The sequence below is a fragment of the Meriones unguiculatus genome, chromosome 12 (assembly GCF_030254825.1).
Source record: "Meriones unguiculatus strain TT.TT164.6M chromosome 12, Bangor_MerUng_6.1, whole genome shotgun sequence".
Taxonomy (NCBI): domain Eukaryota; kingdom Metazoa; phylum Chordata; class Mammalia; order Rodentia; family Muridae; genus Meriones; species Meriones unguiculatus.
The window spans coordinates 37,363,510-37,385,495 of NC_083360.1; the positions used below are offsets into that span (position 1 = coordinate 37,363,510).

General features: G+C 41.0%; 1 protein-coding gene across 2 annotated transcripts in view; it reads left to right on the forward strand.

Annotated features, from left to right (window-relative positions):
- Abca13 (ATP binding cassette subfamily A member 13) overlaps positions 1 to 21,986 on the forward strand; it is a 440,297-nt gene that overhangs the window by 168,331 nt on the left and 249,980 nt on the right. For both annotated transcript variants that reach the window (XM_060365661.1, XM_060365662.1), the window contains exons 32-35: positions 12,350 to 12,464; positions 13,736 to 14,065; positions 16,761 to 16,830; positions 18,335 to 18,466. In XM_060365661.1, the coding sequence (XP_060221644.1) occupies positions 12,350 to 12,464; positions 13,736 to 14,065; positions 16,761 to 16,830; positions 18,335 to 18,466 (647 nt within the window). The remainder of the gene's footprint in view (positions 1 to 12,349; positions 12,465 to 13,735; positions 14,066 to 16,760; positions 16,831 to 18,334; positions 18,467 to 21,986) is intronic.

Genomic DNA, 21,986 nt, shown 5'->3' on the forward strand with positions numbered 1-21,986 from the left:
CTACTGAATTCTTTATATTGTATGTTTTATTTTTTATTTTTATTTTTTTCTTTTAATTTTTATTAATTACACTTTATTCACTTGGTATCCCCCCATAAACCCCTTCCTCCTCCCCTCCTAATCCCACTTTCCCTCCCCCTTCTCCACACATGCTCCTCCCCAAGTCCACTGATAGGGGAGGTCTTCCTCTCCCTCCTTCTGATCCTAGTCAATTAGGTCTCATCAGGAGTGGCTGCATTGTCATCTTCTGTGGCCTGGTAAGGCTGCTCCCCACTTCAGGGGGAGGTGATCAAAGAGCAGGCCAATCAGATTATGTCAGAGGCAGTCTCTCTTCCCATTACTATGGAATTCACTTGGACATTGAAATGCCATGGGCTACATCTGTGCAGGGGTTCTCGGTTATCTCCATGCATGGTACTTGGTTGGAGTATGAGTCTCTGGAAAGATCCCGACTCACTCATGTAGACATATAACATATAACATAGGATAAACCTACTAAAATCTATACATCTAAAGAAACTAATCAAGAGAGAGGACCCTGACTAAAACTCTCAATCCCCATCCCGAAAGGCAAAGAGGATGGACATCAGAAGAAGAAAACAGGAAACAACCTAGGAATTTTTTAGTTCTGTTGTTCTCCTTGTGGAGCTCCCGTCCTCTCCAGATCTTACTATTTCCCACTTCTTTCATAAGATTCCATGCACTCTGCCCAACAGTTGGCCATAAGTCTCAGCATCTGCTTTAATAGTATGGAGGGAAGAGCCTTTCAGAGGCCCTCTGTGGCAGGTTCCTAACTTGTTTCCTGTTTTCTTCTTCTTCTGATGTCCATCTTCTTTGCCTTTTGGGATGGGGATTGAGCATTTTAGCCAGAGTCCTCCATCTTGATTAGTTTCTTTAGGTATACAGCTTTTAGTAGGTTTATCCTGTATGTGTATATGAGTGAGTCTATACCGTGTGTGTCTTTCTGCTTCTGGGACAGCTCACTCAGGATGATCCTTTCCAGTTCCCACCATTTACCCGCAAATTTCATGATTTCCTTGTTTGTCATTGCTGTGTAATATTCCATTGTGTAGATGTACCACAATTTCTGTATCCATTCTTCAGTTGAAGGGCATCTCAACTGAATAGCTTTTGGCTATTACAAAAAAGCTGCTACAAACATGGTTGAGCAAATGTCCTTATTGTGTACTTGAGCCTCTTTTGGATATATGCCTAGGAGTGGTATAGCTGGATCTTGAGGAAGCACTATTCCTAGTTGTCTGAGAAAGCACCAGATTGATTTCCAGAGTGGTTGTACAAGTTTACATTCCCACCAGCAGTGGAGTAAGGTTCCCCTTTCTCCACAACCTCTCCAGCGTGTGTTGTCACTTGAGTTTTTGATCTTGGCCATTCTGATGGGTGTAAGGTGAAATCTCAGGGTTGTTTTGATTTGCATTTTCCTGATGGCTAATGAGGTTGAGCATTTCTTTAAGTGTTTCTCTGCCATTTGATATTCCTCTAACGAGAATTCTCTGTTTAGTTCTGTTCTCCATTTTTTAAGGATTACTTGGTTTGTTGCTTTTCACCTTCTTTAGTTCTTTATATATACTGGATACTAGCCCTCTGTCAGATAAAGGGTTGGTGACGATTCTTCCCAATCTGTAGGCATTCGTTTTGTTTTGATGACGGTGTCCTTTGCTTTACAGAAGCTTTTCAGTTTCATGAGGTCCCATTTATTGATTGTTGCTCTTAGAGCCTGTGCTGTTGGTATTTTGTTCAGGAAGTTTTTCTGGTACCAATGAGTTCTAGGGTCTTCCCCACTTTTTTTCTGAGCGCTTTAATGTGTCTGGTTTTATGTTGAGGTCTTTGATTCACTTGGATTTTAGTTTTGTGCAGGGTGATAAGTATGGATCTATTTGTACTTTTCTACATGTAGACATCCAGTTAGACCAGCATCATTTGTTGAAGATGCTATCTTTTTTCCATTGTATGGTTTTTGCATCTTTGTCAAAGATTAGGTGTCCATAAGTGTGTGGATTTATTTCTGGGTCTTCTGATCAGTTCCATTGATCCAGATTCCGTTTCTATGCCAGTACCATGCAGGTTTTATTACTGTTGCTCTGTAGTACAGCCTAAGATCAAGGATGGAGATAAAGCCTGAAGATCTTTTATTGTAGAGGATTGTTTTAGTAATTCTGGGTTTTCTGTTATTCCATATGAATTTGAGAATTATTCTTTCCAGGTCTGTAAAGAATTGTGTTGGTAATTTGATGGGGATTGCATTGAATCTGTAGCTTGCTTTTGGTAAGATGGCCATTTTTACTATGTAAACCTGCCAATCCATGAGCATGGGAGATCTTTCCATCTTCTGATAGCTTCTTCTAATTCTTTCTTCAGAGACTTGAAATTTTTATTTTTTATGTAACTGAACTACTTATATGCCTTTGGAATTCATTCCAGAGCTTATTCATGTCTTCCTTTATTTCATTGATTTTTTTTATATTGTTAAGTATTTATTTACTTATTAGTTTTATTTATAAGTGTATATGTGTGTCTGAATGGTGGTATGGTCCTGAGTGAGTGAAAGTGCTTGTAGAATCCAGAAAAAGGTGTCAGATGTCCTGGATCTGGGTTACAGGTAGTTTTGAACCACAAAACATAGGTACTGAGAACAGAACTTGTGTTCCCCCCTCCTAAAATGTGGGTCCAGGGGCTAGCTCAGGTCATCAGGTTATGGCAGTGCTTTTACATGCTGAGTCATTTTACCTGCCCCCCCCCCCCGCAGTGCTTCTTCATTCCAACTTTTTTTTTTTTCAATGCAGTTTATTCAGGAACCTTGAACAATCCTCGGACCCTGGGGAAAGCCAGCCCACAGCTTAAATAGCCTCTGGGTAGCCAACCCAGGCGTGCCACGTGGGCAATGCAGATAGGTCCACATACATGGAAGCAAGCCAGATCCTTGGCCTTAGCCAAATGTGGAGTTGTTCATGACAGAGAGCACTCACCATAGGGAAGGTGGAAGGCAGAAACCAGCTCCATCTTTAAGGCATAGCATTCCGCAGCTCTCTACAGTTCCCCCTTTTTGTTTTAGACGCATCAGGCAAGAGTAGAAGACTGATCTCTGATATTAGAAATAACTTGGGACTTTGTACCGATGTTCATTTAGGTGTCATCCACCCAAAGAGCATCAGACCCGTCCGATACCTTTTTCTCAGAGGCGGGACCTGGGGCATCAACCCGCATGCAATCAGACATGCTCTTCTCTGGGTCGAAAGCGGCTGACCCTGAGTGCAGTGCTTAGCCTCGCATCCTGAGCATATCATTTTAGCTTTTTATGGTATCCAACCATGCTTGGGGAGAATGTCCTGCTTCAATGGCTGTAAAGGCCTGAATGATCATGGCTGCATCACACTGTTGTGAGACTCTAATCTTGCATATATACCACAGGCAAACCAAGGAGACCAACACCAGAAGGCCTGCTAATGCTCCCATGCCCGCCCATTCCTTCAGATGATTCATGGCTGCAGCAATCCATGGTGATAATCCTGCCAACTTTTGCTTTCTTACTTTTATGACATTTTTCATCCACTGAGCTTACTTAGGTTGCCTGTAAGGAGTATTTACTTGAGCATGGGCAACTCAGCAGAGGCTACACTACTAAAGAAAGCAGCCCTTCCCTCCTTCGGCAACCATTAACAGCCAAGAGATCCTCAGTGAAATGTGGGATGGCATGGATGCTTCAGTCATTCATGGGGGAAGGTTGAAGACCCAATTTTGAATTGATCTTCTGGTATGCATAGCTGGCACATGTTTTTGATTGGAAAGGAACATGTGATGAAAAATTGTAGTGTTACACAGTGATACTTCTCTTACATCCTTTCTGTCTTATTTCTTTCTTATGTGTTCTTGCTTTTAAAAAAAAAATCTCCTCTTCAAAGATGGGCCTTGGAGGAAATGGTATAGGTGTCTTTCATGGCCAAGTACACATAATAACTTATTCTCAGCACACTGAGAAAACATTAGTCTTTGCTTTAACCTTTATCCACCTCAGAAGTGTAATTGATAATTTATTGATTTAGGGGGATTTTTTAAGTTAGCTTTTTTCTACCTTGCAAATAAAGGACACGGAGACTTACTAGGTTTATTAATAAGCTTTAGCCTCAATAACTGGGTAGATATGATCTATTTATACTAATCCTCTAAGCTAGTCTGGATACTTTCCAGCCACATGCCCCAAGTTACTTGCCAATATTGGTCCTGTCTGGGATGCATCTACTCCATCAGGTTATGTCCTTTCTCTACATCTTCTTCTTTTTCCTCTTCTTCTCCTTGTGACCCTTACCTGAGACCCCAAGCCCAGGAATGGAAGCCCTGCCTACATCTCTTCTGCCCAGTTACATACTGTCCAGCTTTTTAATTGACCAACAAGAGATAATTGGGGGGCAAAGTTTACACAACATTGAATAGAGTATGTGACAATATACTTGTCTGGACTGCAACCAGATCTCTGGGCCCATAATTCAGCATTTGTATACATAGAGCACCAGACTAACCCCCAACACACGAGTGTCTCCACTCAAGAATGAGTGGAGCAGTACTTATCTGTGGGTAAAACATAAATATTCAGAAGACAACTTGACAACATGATCGTCTAGTAAAACAACAGTAGTAGGTTCCCCATGAGAGCTGTGAACGCTCCGTCAGTAAGGTTTTGTCTTATAGTATCAAACATATATTTCCATTGAGCAAGCTTTAAATACAGACAGAAAGCAGATGCTACCCTTAAAACAGTCATGCCACTGTTGTACCAGTAGGTAAATTTTGCCTGGCATGTTAGTTTTGTAACATGGAAAGTCCACAGCTGGGGAAGATCATTGCTGAGCTTTCCTCAATAATAGATTACACAACATATTCAGATATTACGTAGGCTAGCCAGCTGGGAGAGAGCTTCCAGATCAGTCCCAACAGGCTATTGACAAACATTGCACTAGTGTGCCTTAGCCTTTAAATACTTGTTACTGTTTATTCCTCCTCTGGGGTATCTCTGGTGCTTCCTTACTTGTTTAGCACCAAGTAAGGAAGATAATCTTATTCCAGTCTATGGCTCAGACCAAGTGGCATGGAACTCTCCGTAGCTTGGATACAGTTTGTCCCTTCTAAGTAGAGGGATACTTACTTAAAATCTGCTCTCTTCCTATAATCCTTTGACATTTGCCCTGGGTTACCAATGTGGACCATTGTCACTAGGAAGGATCTTTGCCACTCTAGTTGCCTGTCTGCTGACTTTGCAAGAACCCTTTTTTAAAAATTTTTTATTTAACTTTTATTAATTACACTTTATTCATTTTGTATCCCCCCATAAGCCCCTCCCTCCTCCCCTCCCGGTCCCACCCTCCCCCCCTTTCTGCATGCATGCCCCTCTCCAAGTCCACTGATAGGGGAAGTCCTCCTCTCCTTCTTTCTGATCTTAGTCTATCAGTTCTCATCAGAAGTGGCTGCATTGTCAGGGTTCTAGGTTATCTCCATGAATAGTCCTTGGTTGGAGTATGAGTCTCTGGGAAGTTCCCTGTGTTCAAATTTTCTGGTTCTGTTTCTCTCCTTGTGGAGTTCCTGTCCTCTCCAGCTCTTACTATTTCCCACTTCTTACATAAAATTCCATTCACTCTGCCCGACAGTTGGCCATCTGGCTCAGCATCTGCTTTGACAGTCTGCACGGCAGAGGCTTTCAGAGGCCCTCTGTGGCAGGTTCCTAGGTTGTTTCCTGTTTTCTTCTTCTGGCTTTCAGAGGCCCTCTGTAGCAGGTTCCTAGGTTGTTTCCTGTTTTCTTTTTCTTCTGATGTCCATCCTCTTTGCCTTTCAGGGTGGGGATTGAACATTTTAGAGTCTTCTCTTTTGCTTAGTTTGTTTAGATGTACAGATTTTAGTGGGTTTTTTTCTGTGAGTGAGTTGTCCCAGAGGCAAAAAGAACTCTTCTTTTAATTAAGGTTTTATTTTATTATATTAGTTAATTTATTCACTTTGTATCCCAGCTGTATCCCCCTTCCTAATTCCTTCCCAATCTCATCTTCCCTCCCTCATCTCCTCCCTGCCCCTCTCTAAGTCCACCGATGGGGGAGGTCCTCCTCCCCTTATATCTGATCCTAGCTTATCAGGTCTCTTCAGGACTGGCTGCAATGTCCTCTTCTGTGGCCTAGCAAGGCTGCTCCTCCCTTGGAGGGGGAAGGTCAAAGAGCCAGCCATTGAGTTCATATAAGAGACAGTCCCTGTTTCCCTTGTAAGACCTGGGGTCTCATAGCTCAGGAGTTTAATCGCACCCTTCCCAGAAACTTCCCCAGACCAAGACTTGTTGTTAAAGCAAGAGGTTTATTAACCATTGTACAACGGGGTCACCCCTGCTGGTCAGCAAAGAGTGGCACCGGGAGACAAAGGCCTTTAGGTTTTTAAAAGAAAAATTGTGGGAGATTTGAAGTTTTAGTTTTGGCAATTTAGGATTGGATGAGGAAGCTATAAAGTAAGATAATTGGTTAGTCTTAGGTGCTCAAGCTTTGCCAGTCCTGCCAAATGTGGATGCAGCTGCAATTGAAGGTGTGGGTGGTTAGCTCATCCTTGAAGATTAGGGCTGCGGGCTCTTGGCTGGAGGTCAAAAGCTACTCAGAAGAAGTCTAGGTTTGTTGCTAAGAAACGCTATCTCAAGGACAAGGGTCTGGTCATTCTTTTGCTGAGTGAAGGTCATTGTTTGCTTGTCCTTTTTTTATATCTATCCTCACAGATAGGGTCACATTCCTTTACTCTCTGGAAAGGTACTAAGAGGCTTTAGCTTAACCTGGACCTAAAACTCAAAACTATAGGCTTTAGAGGACATATAGGTTACAAAGTTAGCCTAACCCTTTCACCCTTACTAGGGAGCCTACTTGAATACTGAACTACCATGGGCTACATCTGGGCAGGGGTTCTAGGTTATATCCATACATAGTCCTTGGTTGGAGAAACAGTCTCAGAAAAGACCCCTGTGCCCAGATATATTTGATATTGTGGAGCTCCTGTCCTCTCCAGGTCATACTAACTCCCCCTTCTTTCATATGATTCCCTGCACTCTGCCCAAGGTTTGGTTATGAGTCTCAGCATCTGCTTTGATACACTGCTAGGTAGAGTCTTTCAGGGGCCCTCTGTGGTAGGTTGCTGTCCTGTAAGTTGTTTTCTCCTATTTCCAGTGTCCATCCCATTTGTCTTTCTAAGTGAAGATTGATTATCTTACCCTGGGTCCTCTTTCTTGTTTATCTTCTTTAGGTGTACAGATTTTAGTATGTTTATCTTATCTTATAGGTCTAGCACCCACTTATAAGTGAGTATATACCATGTGTGTCTTTCTGCTTCTGGGATATCTCACTCCAGATCCCACCATTTACCTGCAAAGTTCATGATTTCTTTGTTTTTAATTGCTGAGTAGTATTCCATCATGTAAAAGTACCACAATTTCTGTATCCATTCCTCTATTGAGGGACATCTGGGTTGTTTCCAGGTTCTGGCTGTTACAAATAAAGCTGCTACGAATATGGTTGAAAAATGTCCTTGTTCAACTTGAGCATCTTTTGAATATATGCCTAGGAGTGGTATAGCTGGATCTTGCGGAAGCACCATTCCTAATTGTCTGAGAAAGTACCAGATTGATTTCCATAATGGTTGTACAAGTTTACATTCCCACCAGCAATGGAGGAGTGTTCCCCTTTCTCCACAACCTTTCCAGCATGTGTTGTCACTTGAGTTTTTGATCAGAGAGATGCAAAGCAGGAACCCCTTTAAAAGGCTCCCGGCTATGCTCTGGTCAAATGCTTCAAGCATGAGGGGGTTCCCTCAGCACTTAGGTAAGAGCAGGATTGCTGTCTGCTTCATATCTGTTCAACGATGAGTCCACTGTTAATTGTGTTTGCTGAGTCTCTTGTTTTGGCTTTGGTCTCTAGTCCCTCTGCAGTATGCATTTGCTTTGTTTCTTGTGGGATATCTCCCCAGCTGAGTTTTGCTCTTGAAATTCTCTGGTACTGGAAGTATGGCACTTATTTCATGAGGCTCCCTCTGTCTCTCACCTGATTACTGATCTTTGTACTAGCACTTACTCCTCACTTAGAGCTGAGCCTTCTGGAACAGACTCATTCTGTTCTGCTTTCTTGTGTTTCTTCTTTCCTTGCTGCTGGGTGGTAAGCACCTTTTTGCCTTCACCAAACTCAGAGCATGACTTCTTTCCAATAATCCAGGTCTATCTCCCCAGATTCCAACACTTGTTATTTGTCTGTCCTCTGCATTCTGCCTCCTTCCATGAGCTTTAGAACACCTTTGATCACTGATCACTCTAACAGAACGTGTCACAAAAATATTTGAAACCTTTAAATTTCAGTGTTCTTTTTGAACCCTGTAGCTTTATGAACTCATTGCTTTCCATAATTTTCTTTTCTTCTTTAAGGACTTCTATTACATGTTTTTTCTTCCCATTTTCTAATTAATACAATTTTGGTAATTATCCAAAGCTCTCTATTGACATTTCTTTAGAAATATTTTTCTAGCTGTTTTCCACCTCCTTACATGCAGAATCAAGTTCTTTTGTGATTTATCAATTTTACCACCATGAAAGACATACTTTTGCTATCTATTTTTTCAAAGTTCTTGCAGCTCACATTTTCTTCTGTCTTGTGACATTGTTGTTGTTACATCACTCAGTTCTAACAATGCTCTGTCCAGTGGTTCTTGCAAAGGCTTTGCCTTAACAGATATTTTAAAACAAGTGCAAGATTAGAGTCTCACAACAGTGTGATGCAGCCATGATCATTCAGGCCTTTACAGCCATTGAAGCAGGACATTCTCCCCAAGCATGGTTGGATACCATAAAAAGCTAAAATGATACGCTCAGGATGCAAGGCTAAGCACTGCACTCAGGGTCAGCCGCTTTCGACCCAGAGAAGAGCATGTCTGATTGTATGCGGGTTGATGCCCCAGGTCCCGCCTCTGAGAAAAAGGTATCGGACGGGTCTGATGCTCTTTGGGTGGATGACACCTAAATGAACATCGGTACAAAGTCCCAAATTATTTCTAATATCAGAGATCAGACCTCTACTCTTGCCTGATGCATCTAAAACAAAAAGGGGGAACTGTAGAGAGCTGTGGAATACTATGCATTAAAGATGGAGCTGGTTTCCGCCTTCCACCTTCCCGATGGTGAGTGCTCTCTGTCACGAACAATTCCACATTTGGCTAAGGCCAAGGATCTGGCTTGCTTCCATGTATGTGGACCTATCTGCATTGCCCACGTGGCACGCCTGGGTTGGCTACCCAGAGGCTATTTAAGCTGTGGGCTGGCTTTCCCCAGGGTCCGAGGATTGTTCAAGGTTCCTGAATAAACTGCATTGAAAAAAAAAAAAAAAACAAAACGCATACACCATTTTGAACTGTTCCATGTTACCAGCCTTTTGCTCTGCATCCTCCCTTAGTAACCAAAAAATCTCAGCATCTCTGTGTTTTTTAGATAGGTGTTGTGCTACATTTCTCTTGCCTTCATTGTCACTTAACAAGAAAAAAAAAAACACCCTCAGAATTACTGAGTGTGCATCTGAGAGATATTCTGTTGGCATGAGGGACGGATGTCATTAGCTGTCACACAATTGAAAAGCTTTCCTTCAATTTCAACAAAGATTTTTGTGGACCACTAACAAAGCCTTTTTTATTCTGTTTCCCAGAAGCAGGTCCTAGATGTTCCTTGGCTAATACTATCCACTTAATGTACAGCTTGACACCCATTTGCCATGTGCTGTTGTACCTATTTTCCCTTGAGAATGTGTTCTTGAAAATGCACATACTATCTTCAAAGGATGGGCTTTGCTATTGAAATCTCTCTTATCTACTTAGCATGGATGAGTCCTATGTGAATGTGACTGTTTTTAGCCTGTTTTTCTAATACTTGAACGTTCCTTTCAAGCCTTTGACAAAATTCAAATTCTCCCCCTCTTGTTGATTTTTGGATTAGTTCCCAGGAACAGACAAAAAGCCGCGTCTTACAATCTCCGTTTTAAAATCTTTTACCGTTTCTCTTAAACAGCTTTGGTCAGTCACTTTGAGAGGTATTTCCCATGCTGTGAAGCTGAGACAGTTACTGTAAGAGCTCAGGCTGCTGTAATACTGAATCTCTCTTGGATTCTTTGTAACAGAGCATGGAATCTTGACCATTGTAACTTTCAGGGGTTAGCTAAGTATACTTGGTTAATATATGGACTCAGTACTTAGGAGAGAAGAGTTCAGATGTCATCACCTTCAGTGTTTCAGGCAAAGATGAGGTTTATGAACAAGCAGCTATTTTAACCCCCACCCCATCAAATAGATCCAACTTTGGTTATTTTCTACTTTTGGGTCCTAAGAATGTCTTCTTTCTGCGAAACTGTGTTATTCCTGGAGAACAGATAATGGTTGTTTTATCATATAGGTAGATATACTCATAGCACATGCTTATCTCCCTGTTCTACATGCTACAAAAATAATAACTGCCTTCACAAAGAAAATCATGAAACAGGAGAATCGAAAGATTAGCTGTTCTCTGAATACAAATGCTCTATCACTGGGGATACCCCTGACTGTGCACACTATACAGTTGCTGCACAGCATGCAAATTACTGTGTTTTAAAGACATCACATGAATCACTACATCAGTAGCTCAGAGAAGTTGCTTTATGTAGCCAAGTGAATTAAAACAGTAATTAACTCCTTCTCTTTTATGGTCATGTATATGTTCATTAACAAGTATGTGACTTGTCAAGAGCAAAGGCTCAGTCTCTTAAGGCCACATAATCCTGTGTGAAGAAGTAAGGCTCTGCCTGCCTGAGAGGCAGGTGTGACCAGTGCTGAGCAAGCTTCACAAGAAGTGCAGGACTTAGAAGAAGCCTGAGTTATGTGCAGGAGGCCACCACAGCCTTCAGGGTAGGGACAACATCTTTAGTGGCCCCTTTGTCTCCTGTTTAGATGGCGTCATATCTGCTGTGGTTTTCTACTCTTTCTCTCCAGAGCCTCTCTACCCATGCTCTGTTGTCTAAGATTCAATGTATTCTTTATCTGTTGCCTCTCCCGATCTTAAAACTTTTTGATGTATTCTTCTCTTTATTAACTAAACTTCAGAACTGACTGTGTGTGCTATGTAAAACTCTCTGCACCATCTGGACAGGCTGGGACTCTCACAACATCTCCTAAGATGTGAATACTTTACCAGCTCTCATCACCAGCCCATGCACTTTGGTTCTTCGTGTCTTCTTGCAGTTCTCCTGTTCTCTTCCCTTCTATGCTTTATATGCTCTGTGTTCAAGCTATTCTCTGTTGATGCCTTATCTTAGCCGTGTCTGTATGACACCCTTTCTCATAACTGCTGCTTTCTCTTCCAGTGTTTACTGTTATCTGACATCATGTAACAGACTTCTGCTTAGTGGGTATTTTATCTTTCCTGCCCCCCCCTAGGATGGTGTCCTTATTTTCAGGACTTTTATGGGTGGTTCCTGCAAGTATCACAGATGAAGCGGTGGCTTATGTGTTAAGCTGGTGTTTGTTCGAATACAATACCGTGTGGGTTTAGAACTCACCCAGGGATAGAAAACAGAGGGTCACCCTGTGGTTCAAATGGAAATGTCCATGTGAAAGGACAGGCAAAGATGAAGTTGTTAGTTAAGGTATCTGAAAAGTGGCCTAGCAGTGGTGCAGAACAAGTTGTTCTGGAAGCTGAAAGAAGAGAGTAAAGGAGTGATCACTACTTTTAAGCAAAATTGATGTCACAAAGGGAGGAAAAACTGTCAGTTTTGTTGGATTTAGGACACAAGTGTCATCAAGTCCTCATTATGCTTTACAAATGGAGCCTAGTTAGAATAGATGGGAAAGTACAACTTGGAGAAATAGAAAAGGTGAGAAACATTAATTTGCCACATTTTGCATATTTTATAAATGACTTTTTATGATCAATTGTTAGCTTTTATTGAAGATACATAATGGTCCTAATTAACTGGGAAGAATTATCGTCATGAGTCAATGGCGTGTTTCATATCTCAACCTTCTCCATCCATACCGAGTGTCAGCAGTCAGGCAATGGTTACCTGAGGCACCTTGAGCCCCATGTCTCCAGCATGATACCCTTTGTGTATCTGCACAATTGTAAACCAGGATGCTGACTGCAGCCCAAATGCCTTTGTCACAGGCCTTTTGAGGTAATGTTTCTGTAGGTGACTTATAACTTTTAAAACAAAGCCATGACCAATATCTGATAGAGGCATAGACCTTATCATATTTTTGATCTGAGTCACTTGCCCCTGACCTCACTTGACCTTAGATATTGATTGAATTAATAATACCTTGACAGGTTCCTGAACAACGTTGGCTTCTTTTTTCCACTGATTATGATGCTGACTTGGATGGTGTCTGTGGCCAGCATGGTCCGGAAGCTGGTTTATGAGAGAGAGATCCAGATAGAAGAGGTAAATGGTGTTGATATTGCGTGTGGGATCACAGCAGAGGGTTTGGGGAGTGGTCCTCCACGTAGATCACCTGGCTTCTCTCTTTATCCTTCCTTCTGCTGAACTCCTTCCTTGGCTCCAGCAAAGTCTCCTTCCCAGGAACATTGTTTGCTATTGTAGTCAGAGGGTTGTCAAAATATGATAGCTATTTCCCATTCAGACAAAGGGAAGCAAGCAAAGTGCATGAGATTAAGGGAACAAAGCCACTGTTGCTCATTGGTAACTGTTATAAAACATTACTTCCCACCTTCATGTCTGGTTCAGGTTCAATACAAAGAACTCTAGTAGTTTGGCCCTAATAGTAAAGTTTGAAAGTATCAGACAACTGCTCTTAAGAATGAAAATTTGTAAGAGCATCTGGTGACGGTGTGACAGCCTGTTGATCCTTGAAGAAGAGTGATGGCAGGTGATGATGGACACTCATTGTTTGATTACTGAATAGTTACTGAAATGTAGGAAACGTGATCAACTATTATGAATCTACACATCACTTACCTGTTTAAAACCATTTACTCAATGATATATGTATTCCTCCCCTCAGTAGCTTTGACCCCCGAGCACAGGGACTTGGAGACAGAGTTTCCAGGTGCTGGCTCTTTAATCTATCCATTAAGTGGTTAGCAAGAGACTATACTTCAGAGCTATCTAACTTCCTTTCACATGAAGCCAATCCTATTTGCCAAAATATCACCATGTGATATATGAACAAATGGCAGATTAGAGGAGAAATTGACTTTATTAGTTTTACTAAGACTGTTTTGTAAAATGCATTCCATAGCCCTTGTAACGTCCACCTCAGACAGGGAGTTTAATCTCAGCTTTTCCTGCTTTACCATTCTTTGCCTTTAATGAACAAAACCTGCACAAATAGACTGGAAAACAAAAGCTAAGAAAATGACAAGAAATCCACACAAACAAAAAACGTAGCAAAACTGTGTCAATCAAGTCTATAGTCTACGACTTTTTTCTCGTACCTTTTCTTTCCATGGTTCTTACTGGCAACACTGTTTTATGTCTAGCTTCAGCTTTCTCTCCAAGAATATAATGATAGCTATGAAGTCATGTCTGACAACATCATTATAGAAGGAAGTGACCTTCTTAATGCCCTTTCTAGGGCTGGTGACAAACCAAATCACTTACTTTTCCACTGGTATTTCTCTTGCTCATGATTTCATCTGCTTTTTTTCAAGTGTCCACTGCGGTGATTAACCCAAGGCTCCTTCTTTTCACAGTACATGCGAATGATGGGGCTGCATCCAGCTATCCACTTCCTTTCCTGGTTCCTGGAGAACATGGCCATGCTGGCTCTGAGCAGTGCTGCTCTTGCTGCCATTCTGAAGATGAGTGGCATTTTCATGCACAGTGATGCCTTTATCATTTTTCTCTTCTTGCTGGATTTTGGAGTGTCAGCTGTCATGCTGAGCTACTTCCTAAGTGTGTTTTTCAACCAAGCTAATACAGCAGCCCTGTGTACCAGCCTGGGGTACATGATCAGCTTCCTGCCCTACGTGGTGCTGTTGGTCTTACACAACCAACTCAGCTTTGCCATCCAGACCCTTTTGGTGAGTGAGATGCTCTGTAAAAATGCAAACTAAAACCTATAGGTGCCCTCTAAGCATGGCACATCCCCAGCTTACCGGTCTGTCTTGCTCTGACTTATATGGAACATCTGGGGTCTCTCCTCTGTATTCTGCCCACAGATGCAAGGCTTACAGTGGTGGTTCATTGACTTGCAGTGATGTAGTGTCAGGCTATTAAGAATTGTCAGTTTTCTGTAATAGGCTCTCTCTGAGGATTCTGGGAAGTCAGCATCCTCCTCAAGGAAACATATAACTTCGGGTTCTCTTTGTTTCATGCATGGAAAGAAATAGAGTTCTGAAGCTATTTTGGAAGTTAAATATAAGCATTTTTCTTGAAGCATCATGAGCTACATCACATTAAGTGGAAAGATCTCTCTGTTAGCAATGTCAGAATCACTCATCCATTTGATATGTATGCCTTGAAAAAGAGTAAGAATGCTTTCAAGTCTGCAGTATAAAATGTGCAGAAGAGAGCAACCAATTTTTTCTTGACTGTTGTCTGGGAGGCACTGTGCCTGACACATAGTAGGAAAGCAGTCAGTATGGAGGAGGTAAACACATCAATATTACATCATGTTCTTTACAGAGTTAGAGTTGTATCTGTACCAATTTACGTCTTCCTCTTCCAGCCAGTAAGTCAATGTCCCTAAATAACAATCTGTTAGACGGTGTGACCAGAATCACCTTGAGAAGGGCTTAGGGACATTTCGAGTCCCTAGATTGCTAAGGAGTATTTGGAAACTGAAAACTGGTCAAGGTACAGAGACCAGTAGACAATAGGGTGCCTTGCTGCTTGTAGATACTTCTACAAGGCAACATCTACACCTCAGGGAACACTGGGCAAAAGAGGGTGGGATAACTTTATGAACCAGGTGATCAGGAAGTTTACTGTGAGATGGTGCCCTCTGTATATGGCAGGGAAGCTGCGCCATGAAGTCTCAGAAATATGACCGCTTAAACAAGACATGAAAAATGACACCAGCTATTGACATGATAAGGTAGCTGGAGGAACTCTCACAAGGATCCACCTTAGGTAAAGAGTGACAGGCAATTAATGACTTCTGAGAGAGGGAGAGAAGTCTTCTCTAATGGATTATCTTATGCCAATGAGCCCTAAACATGTACATATATGAGCAACAGTAAATGGACTCAGTAAACTGTATATATATATATATATATATATATATATATACATGTGTGTGCATGCAAGTGTGTGTGTATATGTATGTGTATAACTGTTCATGTGTTATATGTATATATGTATGTGTATAAGAGTTCATGAATTTTAGAGAGACTTGGGGGGCATAGGAAGAGTTGAGGGGGAGAGGGAGAGGGAAATTATGTAAAACAGTAGTCATATAAAATTCTCAAAAATTAACATAAAGACTTGAAAAAAAAGCTCTTTCCAACATGAAATTCTTGAAAGATGAGTGTGTTATTCATTCCCAGAGTGGAGAATACCTTTTGTGTTCATCTAGAGCCTCAGAGCATGTATAATGGCTGAATTAATTCTTCCAACTTCTTTTTTTAAGTAACAATTCAGTATTGTATTTGTCCCCTTTCTTCAGGAACTGAGAATTAAATCTATGCTCTGAAATATTGAAATATAATTGACAAGTGCTCTATGATTTTTTTTGTTTAGTTTTTTTTTGTTTGTTTGTTTTGAGAAAGAGTTCTATTAAGTTGCTCCAGCTGGCCTTGAACTCACTCTCTAGGCCATACAGGTTTTAGACTTTCAGCTTTCCTGCATCAACTTCCAAGTAGCAGGAATTACAGGCAGGCAACACCAGGCTGAGCTGTTCTGATTTGTTTTTTTAGTCAAATACACTTAATATAGATATGCACACTAGGATAAATTGTTCAGTTAAATTTATACATGTTGTGCTGATATTTTCTCATCATTTTGATGAGCTCATATCATATCTGCAACAACATAAAAGCAATAATTTTGTGTTAGAATTAGTCAGATATTCCTAGAATAATTAATTCAATTGGGACCCTGGCTATCTCCCGGTAATATATTTCTTTGAAATATGACCTGAACTAAGATTCAGATGCTTTGATTTTCGCTTATACTTTAGTTCTTATGTCTAAGGCATCTATACTTCTAGCATTTGTTTTGTGCATGAAGATGCTTTCTAGCTAGTGATGACCTTTACCTGTCATACATTGTATTTTAAATGTAAAATGTAAGTCACTTTCCCAGTGGTTTTCCTCTTTTTGCACCAGGACCTCTTCCACTGAAGATGAACTAACAGCTTCCTTTAATACACTTCCTTTCTAGTGTAAAATTGTGTAGACATTGCATCAGTGTGCTCGTAGAGTGCTCCAAGGCATACATTTAATAATAAGAAATAATAGTGAATTGATATATTTCATTTCCCACTGTTTTGTATTACATGTTTCTGTATTCAGGGCATTGAATTTATGATACCTCAAGTGTTGCAGTGAAAAGAAATAATTCATTTTAGCATTAAAAATAAGCATGGTTTTCAGAGTGGTCTGACATTCTGCTAACCCCTTCATGGTCAGATATTTAAGGCATTGCCCAAAGCAGTGCTATCCTTAAAACCTTGCAATTGGGGGAGGATATCTCCTTTGAATTGGTTGTTGTAAGTTTTCTGTTCATAATCAAACATTAATGACTATTTTCTCCTCACCCCATCCACCCTGGCAGTGCTTGCTCTCGACCACAGCCTTTGGACAAGGCGTCTTTTTCATTACGTTTCTGGAGGGACAGGAGGAAGGTAAGAGGATGGCTTCTTAGGAGGTGGCTGTCTGTGATTCAGTGTTTGGGGACATGTAGCTATCAGGCATGGAACAGGTGGAAAGTATTGCTACCAAGTGAAAACTCTCAAAGGAGGTCTTAATATTTGATTTTGCTAATGGAAAACTTCCCCTTACCTACTTGTTGTGGTTCTGAGAACAGTAAAAAGTAATTACATCACAGCATCTCTTCCTGAAGATACCACCAAGACTGGTGGTGAATCCAGGCGTAGGTACGTAGTCAATCTTACGATATACAGTCAATCTACCGACCTTCTAGATTTTTCCAGTAGTGGAGTATGCACATGCTCTCCATCTGCCGGACTGTGGTTGAACTAGTACAAACTTTTCTTCAGTTTTTACCTTCTCTTCTACTCTCACCTTCATTGTTTTCTGGGTCTTACATTTAATTAGCAAAGAAAAGGTCACCACGATCACCTCCATTTTATGTACATATTTATCCCCACGTGCAGCTTAAATAAATGTTTTAAAAATAAGTTGTCAGGTTGGATTCGAAATCTCTGTGTAGCTGAGGATGACCTTGAACATTGGCGCTCCTCTTGCCAAGACCAAGTGCTGGGATCACAGACATCCACCACCACATTTTGTTTATGGAGTGCTGGGGATTGAACCTAGGGTCTCGTGTGTGGCAGGCTAGCAGATTTATCAACTGGGTTACATCGGCAGTCCATTAAAATAATTTTAAATGTATTGGCAGCACATTTTACTTACATTGAGATTTTAATCTCAGCATTCGGGGAGGCAGAGGCAGGGGGAATCTCTGTGAGTTTGAGGCCAGCCTGGTCTCCAATGAGAGTCCAAGACAGCCAACGTTACACAGAAAAACCCTGTCTCAAAGAAAATGTTTTCTTTCTCCATTTTTCTCTAACTGATCTTCAAAGTAAAAGCTGGGCCAAGAAGATAGAGAAGAAAAGTACTCACAATTAAATTAATTGATTATTTTGGACAAAACAACAGCAAGTATACAGTGGTTAAAATTTTTTAAAGTTGGGTTCTCACTAACTGCCACAATGAATAGAAAGAGAAATAGTGTTCTCAATTTATAATCTAGAAATAAATCACAAACATAAAAAAAATAATGATTATTTTCCACTATAGACTTTCTATGTATTTTTTAACGTATTTTCCAAAAGCAGGGTATTACATGATTTAAAGTTTTGTTAAACAATGTCTTTTGTCCATAAATATAAAATTGTTTTTTAGTTGAGTCAGTAAAACTAGATATAAATGACTTTCAGAGGGCTTTGGAATGTTGGGGATTGAAATGATGCTAATGGTTGCTCATGGGTCCCTCTGAAAAAGAGGTATGACCACACAAGCTAACGATGCCTTTGGCATCTTAACATGGCTAGAATGGACTTGCTTTTTGTTTTATAAGAGGCTCCTCTAGAACTAGGAAACTCCCACATCAGACCAACAGTAAAAGAATTGACCCAAGTAATTCTGTTCTTTCTGCTTTGGCAGGGATCCAGTGGAATCACATGTACCGAGCCCCAGAGCCAGGGGGCATGACATTTGGCTGGGTCTGCTGGATGATTCTGTTTGATTCAATCCTTTATTTTTTGTGTGGATGGTATTTCAGCAACTTGGTCCCTGGTAAGAAGTCTTCATTTTTATAAGACAACAAAGTAAACAGGAGGAGTAAAGGGGAAAGTTTTGAGAACTCACCAGCAGCTCTCAGCAGGAAAACTTCTGTAGATCACACAGCACAACTCTGTTTTCTAGGAAGAAGTGTATGAAAGAGTAAGCATAAGAAGAGTCAGGTCAAAAGAGTGGGGCTTCTGGAGGTGTTGCCTACATATAACTAAGATGTCTGGTGGTTGGGGGAATGAGTGATGGGATGGGGAAAGAGTATGTGGCAAGAACTCATCTGGGGGTAGCTAAGCAGGACATAGATCTGTAGATACTTGAAGAAGCCATACAGTATAGCAGATGCTAGAAGAGTTAGCTATAGGGAGTGCACTTAGGAGTCACTTCCTGGTATAAGCTTATAGGCAAGGTGTATTCTAGATAAGGGATTTCTCTGAATGTAACATGCTTCTTTCTTAATGTGGCAGGCACAAATTGGAGGCAGGGGGATAACATCCATTACAGGGAAGGAGGGCCAAGACAGGAGTAATGAATTTCTCTGCTGAGTCAAGAGAGGCAGAGCATTTATTTACTATCTTGGTTCAGGCTAAAAAGCAAAACAACAACAAAAAATACATTGTAATTTTGAAAACCATTTTTTAGAACTGACATATGGATGGTATTATATTTTATTGTTGAATTTGCTTGTGACTCTGGCTTTATACTTTCTAGAAGAACTGGCCTTTAAAATTAAAAACTATAAATAGAGATTCCAAACATGAAAATCAAAACAGAGGGATGGTTTGAAACCCATTTTTTTGCTTGGGAAACCCATTTAAGAGTTGGAGAACTCATGGAATTCTTGAAGACTAGCACACATAAAAGCATAGGTCATTGAAGAGCCATTTTTCACAGGTATGAAAATATGCCCTCAATAATAGACAGACAGTATAAACCTACCAGGTAATTTATTTTGGAAAAACAAGGATTGCATGAAATTAAGAAAGTAATAAAATGAACCGGAAGGCCAGAATTGTCAAGATGCAGAATAAGAAGCAGACGGATAGTGAAGAAGCCAAGTAATGTCACAAAGAGAGATAGGGTGTGATGTTCTTCTATAGAGTGAGAATACAGTTGTGAGCATGGAGAAATGAGAGGTGGGGCTGGAGACATGGTTAAGAGTGCTTGCTGCCTTTGCAGAGGACCCTAGTTCAGTTCCTAACACCAACACTAGATGTCTCACAACCACCTGTGACTCCAGGGACCTGATACCCTCTTCTGGCCTCTGTGGGCACTTGCAATCATGTGCTCATAGTCACACAGACACATACACACACTTAAAAATAAATCCTAAAAATACAGAACTTACTTTTTAAAAAGAAAGAAATGAGCCAAGCTAGACATGATGATACACTCCAGTAATTTCAACATTAAAGAGGCAGAGGCAGCGGATCATGGGTTCAAGGACAGCGTGAGCTATACAGTGAGATCATGTGTGTGTGTGTGTGTGTGTGTGTGTGTGTGTGTGTGTATTGAGAACCTGAAATAGAAGGAAACAACAAAAATAAAGATGAAAATGCTAATGGATTTTGAGGGTCAGTTGGTGCAGGGCCACTGATCCTTAGAGGAGCCAGAATAAGATGGAACTAAAGGCAACCAAGAAGAGCCACCAGAAGTCAAGCTGGATGTGCCCAGCAAGTGATCATTACACAGCATACACGGTTCCTAAGAAGAAACCTTTTTGGATAGAGAATGTCTTGAATTCCAAGGACAAAGAGTCCTATAATTACAAAGTCCAGCAAATCAGGCTACCCTCAAGCAGTGCTGACATGAGATAAAAATGTATTCAAGGACCAAGAATATTCTGACTTCATTCCCTCTGTTAAAACCTGAGATACAAGAATCTTGATGTCTTCATTAAGGGTTTTATTGCTGTGATAAGAATACAACTGCTCATATGTGGTAGTGCAAACCTGTAATCCTAGCACTCAGGGTGGAGAGGCAGGCAGATCTCTGTGAGTTCAAGGCCAGCCTGGTATACAAAGCAAGTCCAGGACAGACAAGGCTACACAGAGAAACCCTGTCTTGAAAAACACAAACAAACAAACAAACCAAACCAAACCAACCAGCCAACCAACCAATCAAACAACTAAAAGCAACTTGGGGAGGGAAACATTTATTACACTTCTACATTATAGTCCATCCCTGAAAGAAATCTAGGCAAGAGCTCAAACAGGGCTGGAACCTGGGGGAAGGAGATGATGCAGTAGCCGTAGGAAGAATGCTGATTAGTAGGTGTACCTCGTGGCTTGCTCAGCCTGTTTTCCTGAAGTACCAAAGGCTATCAACCTATGGAAAACATTACCAAATACAGCAGGGGCCTCCCACATCAATCATTAATTAAGAAAATGCAACAAAGGCCTGATTATAGGCCAGTTTTAACTAGTGCATTTTCTCAATTGTGACCCACCTCTTCTCAGGTGGCTAAGTTTGAGTAAAACTGACAAAACCCAACCAGAAAAACTGACCCCTTATCTACCTGACACACAAACTATAACTTATTATGGTATAGACTTTTCTTTTTTGGCATCCACAAGGTTTCATATTTATAGAAATATCACAATATAATATATCCCAAGTTTTAAAAGTCCCATAGTCTTTAAAAATTCAAACACTTTAAAAGTTTACTTTCTTTACAATATCCAAAGTCTCTTTAAGAGATCAGCGGCACTCTAAAATTCTAAAGTCCCTCAGTTGTGGACTCCTGTAAAAGCAAAACTAGGTTACATACTTTCTTGTTGTAAGATGGTAGAACGAAGGCAATGCCAAAATCTAATCAAAGCAAAGGCAAACTCACACAGTGTAAGGCATTCAGTTTTTCATATCTGGGACTCATTGACAATCCTCTGGCCTTCAAAGGCCATGGAAGCAGGATTTCTGGGGCTCTGCCATCCATAGCACACACGGCTTGTCTCAAAGGCTCAGGCCGGGTCTACGCCACACCTGCGCTGTTCTTCGTGGTCAGCCCTTGTTACTAGGATACTCAAAGTGTTGGGGTGTCCAGTGTACCTGCACTATCCCCCCTTCCACAGTAGTCTTTCTTGGGCTCTCCTCAGGGACTCTGACCCTGCCTCATGGTGCCCAAGTCTCACCCTTTTGGCCCTGTTCTTTTCACTGCCACTGAGGTGGCACCATTACCAATGGCCTTTCCTAGCTTCTCACAGTGCCAAGATCCAGTTTCTCTTCAAAACTAACATCATCTGGAAGACTTAGTTCACCAAATTTGGCTGACAGCGTGAGGCATAATCTTGGTGACCTCTAGAAAATTACTTCTGTGTGGTGACCCTGAGGAAATACCCACAGATTTAAGGTTCTTGATAATACTATTTGTTCCTTCTTTTTATTCTTTTATTGAAAATAGATTCTTTTCTCATACAGTATATCCCGATTATAGTTTTTTTCCTCTTCTTCTTCCAGTTTCTTTTCACATCTCCTCCCCTCCATATCCATTCTACTTCTGTCTCTTATGAAAGAACAGGTTTCTAAG